We start from the raw sequence: 17,519 nt of genomic DNA, 5'->3' as shown, positions 1-17,519 counted from the left end.
CTACAATAGACATTTACACCAGACCGACATTCTTCATTATGGTTTGGTAACAGCGGGACTTGTAGCAAGGCCCACTTGTAGTCTTTATTAATAGGACATGGCTTACGCGGATCAGAGGGAGTGGAGGAGTCTAGTCGGAAATCTGAAATAAGGACACTTTTTCAAAAATTTCAGACTTGCAATACCGGGGGAAAATCCTGAAAAAGGTAACTTTTTCCCACTTCGTGGTCGGTTGACTAAAAAAGGTCAAACTTCCGGCTCAGCTCCCGAAATAGCCGCCGGAGCGTTACTTCGGTGCTGATTTACTGTATTTAACCAGAAACTTACCCTATATTTAAACAAAATTCTAAAAAAAATGGACAAAATCTCAAAAAAGATTACATTGGGGCGTTCTCCGAGGACACTTTCAAAAAGGTCAAAAAAGAATACAAATCCCCAGGACGTATGGTAACCCTAAGATAAACTTGGAACGGAACTCCATAGTCGACCTCGGTCAGACTAGAACTCGCAACCTATTGGTGTTACAGCTGTGGATCATACCACTATACGCGATCTCGCCCCACATGTTCTAAACCACCCAGCACTTGGCAACTTTCCTGCCGGTCCGCCAAATATAGATCTACTGCAATTTTGTATCTCATTTGCAAAATGCGAAAAGTTAGACGCTTGTCCATTAATTTAATTCAAACGGAACCACGGGAGGACGTACTGGGCAAGATGCCTTGGATGTTAATAAAAGAATTTAAGTCTCATATCGTTTTCAACATTAAACTTATTCATGAACGACAGCTTTCTTGTAATATAGTTCACCTGACGAGAGATTGTGTGTGACTGCAGATTACTGTGACTAGAAGAGCGTATTATACTCCTTCAGACATGTCGCATTGGGATTCTTTGCCCCACACGCTGAGGTAGGCACTAAGCCGGAATAACTTATTCGTACTTATTTGGCGTTGATATCTCCTTATGGATTATCCTTGAGTGAGTGGTCATGTTTTTTACTATTTCCATCTTTGTAATTGAAGTCTTTCCGAAGCCGAACATTTTAGATTTACAATTTACATTACTTCGACAAGACTGGAATCACCACTAGGTGATGTAACTCCTATATTACGTCGTCAGCAAAATAGATATCCACAACGACCAGAGCATTTCATCGAACCTTTGGAAAAGTTCTTATAAAGTTTGGCCGACCCATCAGTACAGACTGCAATAGGCCGGTCTAAAATACTCGAAAGATGACACATTTGTACTTCGCTACAGAATTTTCGGCAACTGCGTTCCCCGGTATTGATGCGGCATTTACTTTAAATACAGTGGTGGGTCGTCCTGTAGGGGGTTCAGGGCGTTCTGTTCAGTAACAATGATTTGCCATTTATAGACACACAGCAATCAATAGATACCGAAATCACGGCGAAAATCGCATTCTTCTTGTGCTTTCGCTTGTAACTGCCCATATATAGCGAAGCCGCTGCGAAAATCGAATTATCTTCTGCGTTTTCGCTTTGTAAATGTCTAGCCTGGGCATGCCCCGGTAGCGCTGATAACAAGCTTTCACTGTCTATTCTCTCAAAGCCGCTCACAATAAACAAACGGTGATTTACTTTCTTTATTCATCAAATTACCGAGCAAGCGGGGCAACTTTGCGAGTTTTATGTATCCATTATTTTGATGATGTTCCATACCGAGATCAGTCATGACATTTGGCATAGTAAATCTTAATGTTAGTGTCGAACGCTGTACCAAGTTTTAACTTTATCAATGAACTATGTGGGTGGTAATTTCGTTTCCTAAATCGAGTGAGAGCTGAATCGTCATTTATCGCTAACAGATTTTACGCAAAAGCCCGTATTGGTCTCTACTGATTTTAACGATGCTCAATACCTAGATCTGTCATGAGATTTTGCACGGTATGTCATGATTTTAGTATCGAACGCTGTGCCAAATCTCAACGTTGACACTCAATCATTTGGGCAGTCATTCCGTTATCGAGGTCGAGTGTGGCAGAGATGTGCGCTGATCTGACACTAAACCGCATTGCGGATTTCACGCAAATGCCGGTGCATGGTATATGCTAATGTTAAATGTATTCCATAGTTAGATAGGTTATGAGATGATGATCTCGTGAAACAGTTTACATAATATTTACTTAATTCTCTATTCTCCAGTTTCAATTTCATCGTGAAATTGTAGCCTGTAAGCCATTTGCCTTCAACCCCCTGTAATGCGCGATAGCTAGTTTGTTTTCGATGACGGCAACAGCTGATCACTAGGGCAAGTTTCTGTTGCAGTCAAATCCGTGGAAAGTTGCATTTATTTCTCACAAAATTTGCATTTATTTTTCACAAACGTGGCACTAAAAAATTGCAGTTATGGAGAACTTCCTTGTAATTATTAGGGTATCATATACTCAAATCGATCCGCATGCATGACACTGTAGCAAAAGTCAGTGTTGGTGACTTCAACAAAATCAAAAAATAGCCTGAAAAGTTGACCCAGTAAAAATATAATTTTCGGCAGTCTAGCCTGAATGCACGTCAAATCAGAAAGGACCTGAAATTTGAACGACAGTGAAAAATTCAAGCGATCTACTTACATATAGTGCCAAACATTTCCAGTAAAAATTTACTTGCATGAAAAACCGAAAAAAGTTACAAAAAATACCGTGAAAAATCGAAAAAAGTTGCATGAAAAATTGAAAAAGTGGCACGAAAAAAATAGAGAAAAGTTGCAGAAAGTTGCAATATAAGATGCCTCCAAACAGCTTAAAACACCATACTACATAGCTTCTGAGTAATTAGGAAGCTGCCGAAAGCTGTAAAAAAAGTTGCAAAAGTAGCAAAAACTTGCCCTACTGATCACTTGATCAGCTTATCCTCAATATGTTTTACGCAAAATTCGGTGTTGGTCTGTCTGTATTGATTTTGACGGTGTTCCATACCGAAATGGATCATGAGGCTACTTCTCAGTGATGTCATGCAACAGTGTACTAAGTTTAAGGCTTTCATTCGCATATTTATCCGGTAATAAATTTTCCAATGTCGATTCGGCAACAGACTTCTAGACAGTAAGCCGTTCGTGTTGTGTGACAGTCTCCAGTTTCAAGGCCAAAATCTCCTATGTTGTTCAGAGACCGAAATTACGAGGCTTCTATCGTCTTAGTTCTTCAAAGACCATTCAAAATGATGTGTTGGATTCAATATGACAGGCCCAATCTATGAGATAGCAATGGCGTATGTGTCTGAACTCGTTGACCTTCCCGGTTAGGCATACACCAGTGTTGGGATCAAGTCACTACCTTCGAGTCACGAGTCATTTCGAGTCATTGCACATTTTGACTCGAGTCAAGTCAAGTCAATCGATTTTCGAAAGTGACTCGAGTCAAGTCAAGTCACTCGATTTTTGAAGGTGACTCGAGTCAAGTCGAGTCAAGTCAAGTCAAGTCACGAGTCAAGTCACATTTCAAGTCAGGTTGCCTTTTCGAAGTATGAGGTATGCTACCTCATGGCATTTTGCTAGCTGTCTGAAATACAGATTGAATGGTCATTTATTTTGAACCGATGAACGAATATAGAATTAAATATACACGCAAGAAGACGCTGTATCGCTCACGTATGAGTAGAACTGCTAAACTACGTATGTGTCATTGCATAGCCTCAGTTTATAGTCATCAGCCAAAATAGGGAATGAGAAACGAATTGATAAGATGCAATACATTACCCATTTACAAATTGATATGATCCAATTCGAGCCTGCGCCAACGGTTGAGGACGATCTAACTATATTGGAATTCAATTTCCATAAACAAGAATAGTTTGGTTAAGGTAACGACGGAGAACAGAAATATACACTTTGCTATAAAATTACGTTACTATACTAGTCTATGACAACGTAAGCTGCAGGCTTCGATCACTTCACTTGCGGTCAATATATTTGTGGGATAACAATGGAGGTTCAGTAAAACGCACGATCATTGAATGATTGGTCGCTCTCACGGGTTTCACCAGCGTTTCGCGAGCGATCCGAACAAATGCAAGATACAGTGATTTTTATCGAGACCTATTATTATAACTATACTTGATGACTTGAAATTGACTCGTGAATTTTGCTCCGAGTCACGAGTCAATCCACATTTCTGATGCGCCGAGTCAAGTCAAGTTAAGTCATTTTAGCCTAGTGACTCGAGTCAAGTCAAGTCATACGAAAAAGGTGACTCGAGTCTGACTCGAGTCAAGTCATGACTCGAGTCATCCCAACACTGCTATACACAATATTTCGAGTTATAGTCATATCTGCAGATACAGTCAGGTCAAGTGTTGAATCTTTGCTCCTTACAACGTTTCTGCAGTTTTCTTTAGCTTTAGAGCGATAATTAGCAGTGTTGGGATGACTCGAGTCATGACTTGACTCGAGTCAGACTCGAGTCACCTTTTTCGCGTGACTTGACTTGACTCGAGTCACTTTGCTAAAATGACTTGACTTGACTTGACTCGACGTATCAGAAATTTGGATTGACTCGTGACTCGAAGCAAAATTCATGAGTCAATTTCAAGTCATCAAGTAATCGGTGTTGATAAAAGTCACCGTATCTTGCATATGTTCGGATTGTTCGCAAAACGCTGGTGGAACCCGTCAGAGCAACCAATCATTCAGTGATCGTGTGTTTCATTGAGCCTCCATTATTTTCTCGCAAATAAGTTAACCGCAAACAAAGTGATCGAAGCTTAACAGCTTACGTTGTCGTCAACCAGTAGTAGAGTAATAAAATAGCAAAATATCTATTTCTGTTCTCTGTTCTTACCTTAACCAAACCTCTTGTGTTCTATTGAAACTGAATTCGAATATAGTTTATATAGTCCTCAACCATTGGCGCAGGTTCGAATTGTGTCATATCAATTTGTAAATGGGTAATGTATTGCATCTTGCCAATTCGTTTCTCTATTCTCTATTATGGCTGGTAACTATAAACTGAGGCTACGTAGTATAACAGTTCTACGTGTATGTGAGCGATACAGCGTGTATATTTAACTCTTTATTCGTTCAAGGGTTCAGAATCAATGACCACTCAATCTGTATATCAGACAGCTAGCAAAATACAATGACGTAATCATGCCTCATACTTCGAAAATGCAACTTGACTTAAATTGTGACTTGACTCGTGACTTGGCTTGACTTGACTCGAGTCACCTCCAAAAATCGATTGACTTGACTTGATTCGATTCAAAATGTGCAATGACTCGAATGACTCCTGACTCGAAGGTAGTGACTTGATCCCAACACTGATAATTAGAGGTAAAGAGACTTGGTCCTTATCAGCCTAGAAATTGTCCATTGCTCTAATGATTATTAGACTCTAATGATTAGAGTTTAATCATTAGAGCAATGTACCTCTAATTATTGCTCTAAAGCAGGGGTGGCCAACCTCTTCGGCTAGAGGGCCACATCAGATTTGCAAACCATTGCGCGGGCCACTTGACTGTTAATGTTCTTTTTTAGCTAGTTATTAATACGCATCAAAATCGATAACAGTTATGCCATGAAAACTTTGTGTAGGCTACATGTCCTAGCCGAGCGAGGCGCGAATTTTTGTCAAAGTTACTGAATGAATTTGGTCAATAATAATGTTAGTTGCAAATATTGGAGGTCGCCCCTGTATACCGCTGGGCTCATTTGGCCAGGACATGATTAATCGGCGATTGGATATATCAATATCGAAGATTTCAGTAAACATGCGTGTCTTTAATTTCGTACAATTAAGGTTTCATCGACGACGATCTTCCTGCGAGTGCAGACGCGAAGTCGCATGTTGGACGACACGTTCTTTCATGATTGCGAATGATAGTTAGACTAAATTCCGTAAATTGGGCGTAGGCCTATTTATAATTTTCAGGAGAGGCGCCAGTACTAAAAGCAAGAAATCGAGTGACAATAAATCGCGCGTAGTGCCAAGAAACATATCAAATCAAATAAATCTGCCACGAAATATTCTACTTTGTGGTCATATACGAAGATCTACGAAAATTTGGATGGCCCCTGGCTACCCCAATGCGTCGGAGCTGATATTTTAGTCATCAACATATCAAAGTTCACGGTTAGGCTATTCAAATTTTCGGTTGCTGTTGCAAGTTCACAATAAATTACCCGGGTAAATGTGTTTTTTTATATTATAACTAATTTCGAGAATTACATCGCGGGCCACTCAAAATCTTCTCGTGGGCCACGAGTTGGCCGCCCCTGATCTAATCGTACGCGGGAAGAAAGCGCACTCTTACCCCTTTCCGCAACGTATTTCGATAAAAATGAATGGCTGACGTATAAGCGAGGATGAGGACGCCTTATTATACACTTTTACAGTGCTGGCGCCAGAGGCAGTGTCTCTGGTTGGAACGAAATTGGGTATCGTCTTCTGAAGCATTTAGTCCACTGCCAGCGGTGTCTCGATATTACCCGATGGTCGACATTGCTCGGGTCGAGTTGACTTGTTTATATTCCAATGACTATTTTCCGAAGTAGTAACCACTAGTGAACTTTCAAAGTTCGTATAGTACAGTGGTCGGGAACCTTTTTTGTCCGAAGAGCCATATTAGCCCTATTTTTTCCATCTCAACTCCCTAAGAGCCATACATGCCAATTAACTGTTACGTCACAAATGAAAAATCGCGGCGTCATGGCAGCACTAAATCGAATTCACTACAAGGGATTACTCGTGTGCGCCATATTTTTTCTGTAAAAACTGGTATTTATTGTTCGAAAATAAAGCTCTAAACGAGAGGTAAGGCCCATACAGGCCAAGCCTCACTATTGATAACGCAATTCATCGTAAGCAGCTTAGAATTTGTTATAGCTGATATTATTCGAATGTGACTGTCACACTGATTCTGCAAATCTAAATACTTTTCAACTTCTCAATTTTCAAAGTAACGTTGCGCTATACGCATACATTTTATCGCCGGTACTACACAGAGCTATACTTGCCAATCAAGAATGTGAATAGCTATGGCGTTGTTTGTAATTCGAGTTTGTAATTGTGAATGTCACATCCGCAATAGTTCATTCCGCGCCGTAGATCAGGAAGGCAATGTGTATTTGAAAACTGTGTTTTGAAATGAGCGTCGCCATGTCTGCTATATGCTCTTTCATTATTCAACTTATCGCACAATTCAAGATTTCGAGTCGGGTACATAGAATTCGTTAGTGATATAGGCCGCCGACGGGACAGTAACTTAAATTCGATGATTTTAAAAGAGTGGGTCCGAGCCCCCAAACCTGAAGACGGCATTGTCTTTAACTCTCAAAGACATGTTTATACTGCCACGAGAATAATTATTTTGGCCGTGATGAAAATTTACCAACAAGTCGCTGCAATATTGATCAAGGCAGTGCAAAAATAAATATTTGGCAAAGAGCCATATCTTATACACAAAAGAGCCATATAGGGCTCGCGAGCCATAGGTTCCCGACCACTGGATAGTAGAAAAATCGATTTCTGTCAACATTGGTGCAGTAACAAGATTTTTTTATATCATATTGACCACACCGATTTCACTCGCAGAATCCAAGCGTGGTTTCAATACATTAAAACGCATCGAGACTTTTCTAAGAATTGGGATAGGCCGCGCGCAATAGGCTACTGATACAAACGTTAAAATATGCAGCTATGAACTACTGTACTTCATATTTTCTTCCAAATAATTTGAAATACGTAAGCCTAGTTAGCCATGTCTAGTGTGTATACCCCACACACACTATGTGTGACCACCACGCAGACTTGGACAACTAGAAAATTTTCAGCTTTTCCGAATTAGATTAGAATTAGAATTAGAGCTGGACGGTCTTTTACAAACTAGATTAGAATTGTAATTATAGCTACGCAAATTTTTCCAAATTAGATTAGAATTAGAATTGGAGCTAGACAGCTTTTTCCAAATTAGATTAGAGTTAGAGCTACACAGTTTTCTCCAAATTAGATTAGAATTAGAATTACTGAATTCGCAAAAACTTGGAAATTGAATGAAATTGTGAATGAGAAATAAATACAGCAAAATAGAGTTCATATCAAATCACATTGCATCCCCATATCCATGAGAATGGTTAACGTCTGTATACCCAGCTTGGCTCGTTCTGCACTATGCCAGGGGAGGGGTCACCAATAGGGATGGTGTGAACCTCTGAAAGGTTCAGGTTCGTGTGACCGCGAACCTTTTTGAAAGGTTCTGTGTGAACACGAACGTGAACCTCGTGACGTCACGTGACGTCATATTGCTAATTCCAACCCTTTCTTTCAATGAAGTGATAGCCTATGCCCTATATTAATGTACACGATACCTAGCGAAGATTCGGCCCACATAATGCCACAATGATGAAGTACATATCGGCGTTTTGATCGTCGCTAAATGTATCAATTGCGGTAATCAAATGATATAATTATTGCATAAAATCAGTACCTTCCGTCGCTTTGCCAACAATTTCGACGAGGACTTACCAAGGAATATAAGCTTACGCCTTAACGGTCCTAGCCAGACCGGACAATGTGTTCGGAGTCTGAGTATTGATTCATTGATATTGAGCAAAGTGTACAACTGGTTTCTATACTCGCTACCGATACCACAAACAACAAGTTATGCAGCAGTAGCAAGCACCTTAATCGCACGAATTTGGTTTTAATGATACAGTATAGATATGAAGTCAAGATTGACCCAGTACGACCGTTCGATTTTTTACATCAGAAGACGTACGATATCAATGTCATTGATTGGTGGAATAAGCATCATTCGCTGACTACGTATATCGATTACGGGTCAAGCTAAACTAAATATTCACAAACGGAAAGCTGGATGTTCCGAGAAAATTTTTGCACCAAAGCAAGTAAAACTTTTAAGGTTGTCGAGGTGAATGGTGCATGCTCGTTTAGTGTTGATTTTCTATGCTGTCAGCACCATGCATGGATTGGCCCCCAGTTGAAATGCAATAAATTTGAGCCAAAGATCTTATAATGGAGTGAAAATTACAATTTACTAAAAGGTTCACAGTGCAGAACCTACCAAGGTTCTGTTGTGAACGCGAACCTCTAGATTTCCGAGGTTCCACACAGAACGCGAACGTGAACCTCACGTTCACACCATCCCTAGTCACCAATCGTGGCCGGCGATCCGATTCGTGATTTTGGAAGAACGCGAAATAAGGCATTTTGAAAGGCTGAAATTGAATTCAGTTTCAAGTTATATTGTTGTTGTTTCAAAATAAGCTATTCGCCTGTGCCCAAGAACACTACTCCACACTAGCTGAAACGGTTTCGGCGATGGCAACAGCATCCCATCGATGGAGAGTCAGCTGATATCAATAAGCATATTGCCTTGATATGCAATGGCCCGGACACTGTCAAGACCGAGACGCTCACAAGCTCAATATTTAGAATGGGATAGTCTTTCAGCTAGTTAAATGTCTGGCTAGTACCAATATCGATTCATTGGAAAGCGCTGTCGGGTATCGAGCGTAGCCCATAGTTCAAAACGAAATAACGTTCATGATCATGATACTTCTTGTTGTATTTGTACTACTTTGATAAAATATTACTTCCTATGTGGTAACCATGAGCATAGCCCATGTTAGACGGCACAGCGTTGTACTAACGTTAAGTTTTAAAAACTAGAATGTTAATCGCAGACTACAAGCTACTATGCTAGTAGGCATATTATTCGTCACAATTACTACTATAACAGCACGGTAAGGCGATGGCGGCTTGGCACTGGATTTCCCTGCGCGACAGGGATATTCTCGTTAACTCGCAGCAAAATGCCGCGCACAAAGAGGTCTTTTCAGGAAAACAAGAAATTAGATTGGAATTAAAACTAGAGCATAGCAACATTTCACAAATTAGATTAGAATTAGAATTAGAGCATGGATAGGCTACATTTCACAAATTAGATTAAAATTAGATTACTGGCATTTTGCTCTAATTTAATGAAATTAGTGAATTGTCTAGTTGTCCAAGTCTGCCACCACAAAGTCCCATTTTCACATCGAAATACACTACTGTGACGTCATTTAGACAACAAACATCGCGTGCACATCTTGCCCCACCATCCGATATTGTCACGAGCCGTCACTGTTTAAATATACATCCGTGTGTATCGTTATCTTACACATTCTCCCAGCCCTGGCAGAATGATTGCAAGTCCCGTAACCCTATATATCCCGGATAATACCTGGATAAATACCTCATGTTGTCGAATGTGTTACTTTATTCCTTGAGACATCATGGATCAATTATTATAGCTCATTTTGAAGTGAACTGTGAATCATGTATACCCACAACCTTCGATTAGTCTATGCACTGCATAGTGCACATATCAAGCACGACAACGTGAAGCCACCCTATGTCGTTTGTTGCAGCGTAAAAGTAATCTTAGTGGTGTCACATACCAAAACATAGAGTGTAAATGCGGAGCAAGCGATTTTTTGCATTATTATATGTAATATACATACAGTCGACTCCGCTTAATTCGAATACTTTGGTTCCGGGAATTTTTGGTCGAATTAAGCGGAGAAAAGGCTTTGCTCGAATTAGGCGGCAAATAATTTTTTCGGTTTACGCGGAAATGCAGACAACGCAATAAAAATACTGTACTGTGGCGTGATAAATGAATTTCTCACGCGTTCTGCAGCGGTAATTGGCACTGACGGCATAAAACGCTGAAGAGTTATGCCTCCAGGTTAATTGCATTGTACAAGATTTCGATACCAAACGAATCAAAAAATACTGTAATGTCTAATTGTATGACACACACGTATCTGGCTACATTCATACAAAAATTCTTCTAATACAGTGCTAAACTATGATGGACGGGCTGCAATGATATTTTCTGAAGGCTATTAATTACCGTTTTGTTGTGTTAATGTTGTATAATTGCTTATGGCTGAAAAATAGTGCAAAATAGACGCAATTGTATCGAAGATAAATCCGCTATGGAGTTGGCAGGCACGGCGTTATATGAGTTCATTGTCGATTGTTGCTGCATGGATTTGACCAAAATCACTCGTGATGTGTTGAACGAAGTATAGTGTTTATTGTGTCATAACGATAGCAAATGCGAATCTGTGTCAGAGTTAAGTAGAGATTTGTCGGAAGTGAACATATTTTTTTACTATACGTGCAATTTTTACTTTCGTTCCGTTTCCGGGCATTTTGGCCGGATTAAGCGGCTATCCGAGTAATCCGGTATCCTAATACAGCGGAGTGGACTGTATGTATATGTATAATATAAATGCGAGATACAGATTTTTATGCACGTGCCATACGCGTAGATGACAAGGACCAATTGATGCCTATATATAACCTTTATATTATAAACGTATCTCGCACAGCAAACTCATTTCGGTATTGCATTCAATATCGTTGAACTTATTGCCTCTCCAGAAGTGGCCGCAGTCCTCCACGTTCCTTGCGTTGTCGGGCTGACCGGCTCCCCAATTCGTAACTGGCGCAGTGGAACCGTCGTCCCATACAAACGATCCTTCTTTGCGTATGTCGCTCAAACCAATCCACACGTACTCGTCTTTTTGAATTCCGACCAGAGCTATTATTTCTCTGTAATGCAGATGTGACCGAAGAAATGAAACACAAATTAATGAGAGAATCAACAATTTATACACATGCAATTTACTATCAATGCAAAAGTTGAGCTTACATAACAGATATAATCAGATACAGCCAAGGCTTACTTGGCATGATTTTCCTAAGACTCCGAAAATATCCAGAAATACCTAAAATTGAGGTTCTATTTTATTCGACCAACCGCCACAAGTAAAATTGCCAGTACTTCAAAAGTACTTCAAAGAATTGCTATCATATCAATAAGAAGATAGCTGACATTCCATAACAACCACTGGCTATATAGGAAGCATTGTTCTAAATCGTGCATGCTGTCTCCAAACATGTCAATCAGACACTACACACTAGATAGTACTACGCTATAGTACTGGTCATTTGAAATTCACAATCTAGCGTCCCCACGACGTTTGTTTTAAGCTATATCCTTGAACTATGTTCAGATGACTTCTGACATTATTCAATACACATAGGATCAACTTGATATGGCTTTCTTGCTGTTTGCACGAGAGTGCGATGGTCTTAATATTTACGAACTCGTGTCATATATAGTCGTGACTACAATCGATGTATCTATATTCTAGTAGCCTACCTATCAGGGGCAGGCAACTTCTCAGGTCGGCGGACTGGATATGGGAAAATGAAGTACTTCGCGGGTCGGATTACAGAATATATGCATTGATCGCGTATATATTAGGGATGGTGTGAACCTCTGAAAGGTTCGGGTTCGTGTGAACGCGAACCTTTTTGAAAGGTTCTGTGTGAACGCGAACGTGAACCTCGTGACGTCACGTGACGTCATATTGCTAATTCCAACCCTACATTTCAGTGAAGTGATAACCTTGCAATACCTAGCGACGATTCGTGCCACATAATGCCACAATACTGAAATACCTATTGATGTTTTAAACGTCTACAGATGAATCAACTGGGGCAATCAATTGATATAATCATCCCAGAAAATCAATATCTTGCGTCGCTTTGCCCCAATTTCGACGAGAACTTGCAAAGGAATATAAGCTTACGCCTCAACGGTCAAGGTCAGACCGGACAATGTATTCGGCGTCCCGAGTATTGCTAAGTTGATATTGAGCAGAGTGTAAAACAGGTTTCCCACTTTCCCTACTTGCTACCGATGTTACCCCTTTAACAAGTTATGCAGCACTGGCCGATACCCCAATCCACGGAGTTGGTTTTTATGATACAATAAACATATGAAATCGAGATTGACCCCGTATGCCTGCTAGATTTTTTACATCAGACAACGATATCAATTTCATTGATTGGCTGGATGAGAGTCATTCACTGACTACCTACATGTAGTGTTTCTCTCTTTGATGTTGTGTGATTGCGGGTCAAGCTCACAGCAGAGATGAGTCACTAAATATTCGCAAACGGAAAGCTCGATATTTCGAGCAAACAATTGTAACAAAGCAAGTAAAATGTTTGAGATTGTCAAGGTGCATGCTCGTTTAGTGTTGATTTTTATGCTGCCAGCGCAATGCATATACCGGGCCCGCAGTTGAAATGCAATAAATTTCAACCAAAGATGCTATAATGAAGTGAAAATTGTAATATATGAAAAAGGTTCACAGTGCAGAACCTACCAAGGTTCGTTTGTGAACGTGAACCTCCAAATATCTGAGGTTCACACACAGAACGCGAACGTGAACCTCACGCTCACACCATCCCTAGTATATATCCACCTTATACAAGGAATCGTTCGTATTTAATGTAAACTTCAAGTTTAAAGCATAGAGATTAAAAACTGTACGCTTAGTTAATGAATTTATTAACAATAACTGATGGTGGATGCCTGTTCAAGAGACCCCCAACCGGCTGGTCGTTCGGCATGCCCCTATCTGTTCATTTCAACATCCCTTGTAGTTCAAGTTCTGTACCATGAACCAGCTAACTGTTCATTATATCGCATTGCGTGTCTGGTATATCGCATTGATCATTATATGTGAGTCTTTGTTTGTTTGTTTGTTTTATGGTACTCATAATGTTTGTCCACTACTATGGTCATTTACACCAGGCCGATAGACTTCATTTTTATCCCGAAACTGCCGACTTATAGCACGGCCCACTTCCAGTCTTTTTTAAAGACACCCCTTACGCGGATGAGGTGGCGAGGACGAGCACTTGGTTATAGGAATTCTGAAGTTGACATCGGTCGAACTCGCAACGCATTGATGATGCAGCTGCGGATTATACAACTGCAATGTCTCCCCACCATATGCGTGTGTCTTGAGCAGATGCACATCAAGTATAATCTGCCGATTGATTGACTGATTGATTGGCTGAAGGCTATCAGACATTAACTCTGGCTGCATGTCGCATGTAGAAACCTTTAGTAAAGACTGAACGTGAACATCAGTGATATTGGAACGCATGCAGCCGTGTCTCGTTAATGTTCATGGTCGAAAATGAATGTAGATCCGGACACAGTTTAATATCCATATTCCTCGGGTTGGCAAACTCGGATTCATTCTGTGACTCAAAAAATTTGTCAATACTTTCAGTATAAAATTTTACTTTCCGGGAATAAACTCTCTGCGGGCCGGTCAAAATTGATCGCACATAAATACCCGATCTTTGAAGCCAATTTGATAATCATGCTTCATCAGTAACCTGTATTTTGTTTCGGCATTTCTATGGCCATTGTCATCATCGGCATCTCAATATATGTTTCAGAACCTAACCTTATAGTGCTGAGATGCCTCATTCCAACAGTTGCCAAGCCAGACCTGTGTTGCTTGCAAATCTCCCTTGCCGTTCGGAATGTCACTTTCGTTCGAAAGAGCCTATACCAGCGACCATTACTCGCTTCTTTCCATTCTGCCAAAGCTATACGGACAAACGGGAACATATTTAGGAAATCGCGTCAAGAAATTCTCTTAATTCATGATGCAAATACAGAGATCGAAATCAACGTACCTTTGAGACGGTCCACTGTAGTTTTCATGCTGGCTAATTGATCTTCGAATGATTTGCAATTGCAGGACTCGCCTTGGTCCCCCTTGGAACCTGTCCGGCCAATAGGCCCAGTGGGACCTACCGGGCCAATCGCGCCACGCTTTCCAGGTGGGCCGATATAATTCTGCCGCAAATTGGCGGTGGAGGTTAACACTTGCCCCGGACAGGAAATGGAACACGAGTCAGCCATCAATTGCCCCGTCGCGTGAGAAATGGCCACCGCCATTACGACAAAGAACGCGCTCATCATTATTGAGAGTTTAGCTAGTAGGTCAACCTGTTTCTCACATGCAGTTCATTGTCACATAACCATAGACAATAGGCCTACGCATGGTCACAATCCCTAAAGCAATGACTGGAGAATTCCTTGTATTTGTATATCATATCGCTGCATTCCTACACGTTTATGATATTATGGAAGCAACAATAATCGCTACAATATAGGTTTTCGAAGTGGTCATGTTCCCATCAATGGTTCTGGGTTTACCAATGAAGCCATCTGAACACCTAATACGCTGCTTATTCAAATTATTTTGACTCCAACATTCGGCCCCAATTAGATTAATAGTTTTAACATGTAACACCATTTACTGAACCTTTCGCTTTGAATTCTGCTTCATTTGACAAATGCCCCCCTGTAAATTTTCTGCAATAAATTAGTACTGAGAGAGGGTGAATAGATTCGATTGGATCTGATTTGAATCAGCTGTCATTCGATTTAGCCCATCCCTTATTATGACTGGCCAGTGGCCATTGACCAGCGGTCATGTCATTGCACTGCTATGGAACGTCATGTATGGATAATATAATATCGATGGGCGAATCCATAGAAAAATTTAGGAGGCAGAGCGATATTTTCTATGCGTTTCAAGAACGTGATGTCATTTTGTAAACAAGTTCAATAGGAATTCGTGGATATTTTAGGTTTCGGTGATATTTTGCCTACACTATAATGTATTGCTTTCAAGTGATTATGCTCTACTTCAGTCTTACTAGATCGTATTCGTATCAGATATATCCAAAACTATCTAATCTATAGTTTTAGTTATCCCTGATTCGTATATTCAACGATGCCGTCTAAGACGGTTGAAGACATTATGTAACACATGCTAAAAAGTAGGCCTATAGCCTCCTACTCGTATAGCCTGCGACACAATGGTTCTAGACTGGGGACGAAATCCCCCCTGAGATGGCATTTCATTTTTTCTTTCATTTTAGTATGTATTTTTATGCATTATGCGTGTAAAGTTCAAATTCAATGGATTCTGTAAATGATAATATACATACATAAGCCTACTACAGGATGTGGATTTGTTCGCGTCGGTGCAATCAACTTATCGGTCTCCCGATTAAACGCTTTTACAGATGAGATCGAGCTTTTTTAAGATGTGATTTGAAGGCTGACCGTCCACGTCTATACGTATATTCACAAAGGAAATTTACACTGCGAAATCGTGGATTTCAATCGAGATCTGCATTCCACCAGAACTTCCATTTCTGACTTTTCCGCATAGTACACACAATTAAACCCGTTGTGTGGTCTTTCGCGGATGATAAAGATGGCACGTGGGAGAATGTCGATAGTTGATGCAAAGCGTTTTCAGATGTCAAGAGACGCCGATTTTTATTGTTATTACTCAGCGAAACGTTGGTGTGTCGCGAAGGCTTGAAGATTATAGTAAGTGTTTCACAAGTTAGTAAAGGAATATTTGGAACTAGGAAACACCGAAAACTATTATTCAAATCTAATTGGTGTTATTGTGTACATATGAACTAGGTTTACATTTAAAACAAACGGGTGTTTTAAACAAGGGCCTTTTTAAGGGGACTAGCAACCAAAAAACCTAAATTTCGGATGGCTACCCCTATCACCATGAAATTTTCACAGTTGCTAGATGTCGCTATGCTATAAACAAAAAACAAAAAAAATCGTTATACCCTGCAGATTGTGGATTTTTTTGTATTTCAAGGACAGAAAATGCACCGACACGGGGAATGCAAAATCTCGATATTGTGAAGCCCTTTTTACGATTTAACGCCTTCTTTAGGAAGTACTAGAATAGCGCCGTGCTATGCTAAAATTTGAAGGATTACATGCAACCCACCTCGGAGAAATTTCATTTTCAAATTCAAAAATTCAAAAAAATTCAAATTTTTATCATAAATTTGCTGTAAGTTTACTGTGACGTTCTGTACCTCTTGATATGGTAGACCTATGACTAAAAACTTTTAGCATAGCACAGGTCTGAATCTCAGCTTTTCAAAAAACCTTGAGTGACGCATTTACGACAAATATTTCAAACAAATTTTTGGTTTGCCGTGATGCAACTTAACAAAATTTTACAATTGAGAAAACGACTATCAAACACTTGAAACATAAAAAGTCAATGAACAGTAGGCTTACCATATTTTGGAAATGTAAAAAGAGGACACTTTTTCAGAAATTTCAGACATGCAAAACTGGAGAAGAATTCTCAAAAACCGGTAAATTTTTCCCACTTCGTGATCGGTTGACTGAAAAAAAAAAAAAAGGTAATCCTTTCCGCTCAGAGTTCAAAATAACGTTTTTCGTGGATGACTAAAAAAAAAGGTCTTCTTTTCGCTCAGAGCTAAAATCACCGCTTTTCCCTCCGAAATACCCGCCGGAGCTTCACTTCTGCGCTAATTTGCGGCATATCACTCGCAATTTCCTCTAAATCTGACCTAAATTTTCAAAAAAGAGGACAAAATCTCAAAAAAGAGGACAAAAGAGCGTCCTCCGAGGACACTTTCAAAAAAGTCAAAAAAGAGGACAAATCCTCTTAAAAGAGGACGTATGGTAAGCCTAATGAACAGGTGTTACCGATGTAATGATAAGAATGAGTGCCAGATTGCTAGAATGCCAACTGACAACAATCAAACAAATTTGTACCCGGAGTCCACAAACAATTAC

General features: G+C 40.0%; 1 protein-coding gene across 1 annotated transcript; it reads right to left on the bottom strand.

The window, feature by feature from the left end:
• Positions 1-10,223: 10,223 nt before the first annotated feature.
• Positions 10,224-17,135, bottom strand: LOC145438883 (C-type lectin mannose-binding isoform-like). The gene is made up of 3 exons (XM_080316265.1): positions 14,549-17,135; positions 14,314-14,458; positions 10,224-11,587 (listed from the first exon to the last, which is right to left on the bottom strand). The coding sequence occupies exons 1-3, from the start codon at positions 14,835-14,837 to the stop codon at positions 11,344-11,346; spliced, it is 678 nt and encodes a 225-aa protein (XP_080172391.1). The 5' UTR covers positions 14,838-17,135; the 3' UTR covers positions 10,224-11,343.
• Between the last annotated feature and the right edge of the window lie 384 nt (positions 17,136-17,519).

Source organism: Botryllus schlosseri, chromosome 5, assembly GCF_051294905.1.
Source record: "Botryllus schlosseri isolate E-star chromosome 5, Bs_hap1, whole genome shotgun sequence".
Classification (NCBI taxonomy): domain Eukaryota; kingdom Metazoa; phylum Chordata; class Ascidiacea; order Stolidobranchia; family Styelidae; genus Botryllus; species Botryllus schlosseri.
This window is presented reverse-complemented; position numbering and strand designations above follow the sequence as displayed.

What these genes read in the sequence shown, in the direction of transcription:
- LOC145438883 (XM_080316265.1), bottom strand. Translation starts at nt 14,837, where the DNA reads ATGATGAGCGCGTTCTTTGTCGTAATGGCGGTGGCCATTTCTCACGCG. An exon ending in TACAGTGGACCGTCTCAAAG is followed by an intron (nt 14,459 to 14,548) that starts GTACGTTGATTT and finishes TTGTCCGTATAG; the next exon opens with CTTTGGCAGAATGGAAAGAA. An exon ending in AGGCATCTCAGCACTATAAG is followed by an intron (nt 11,588 to 14,313) that starts GTTAGGTTCTGA and finishes TCTGCATTACAG; the next exon opens with AGAAATAATAGCTCTGGTCG.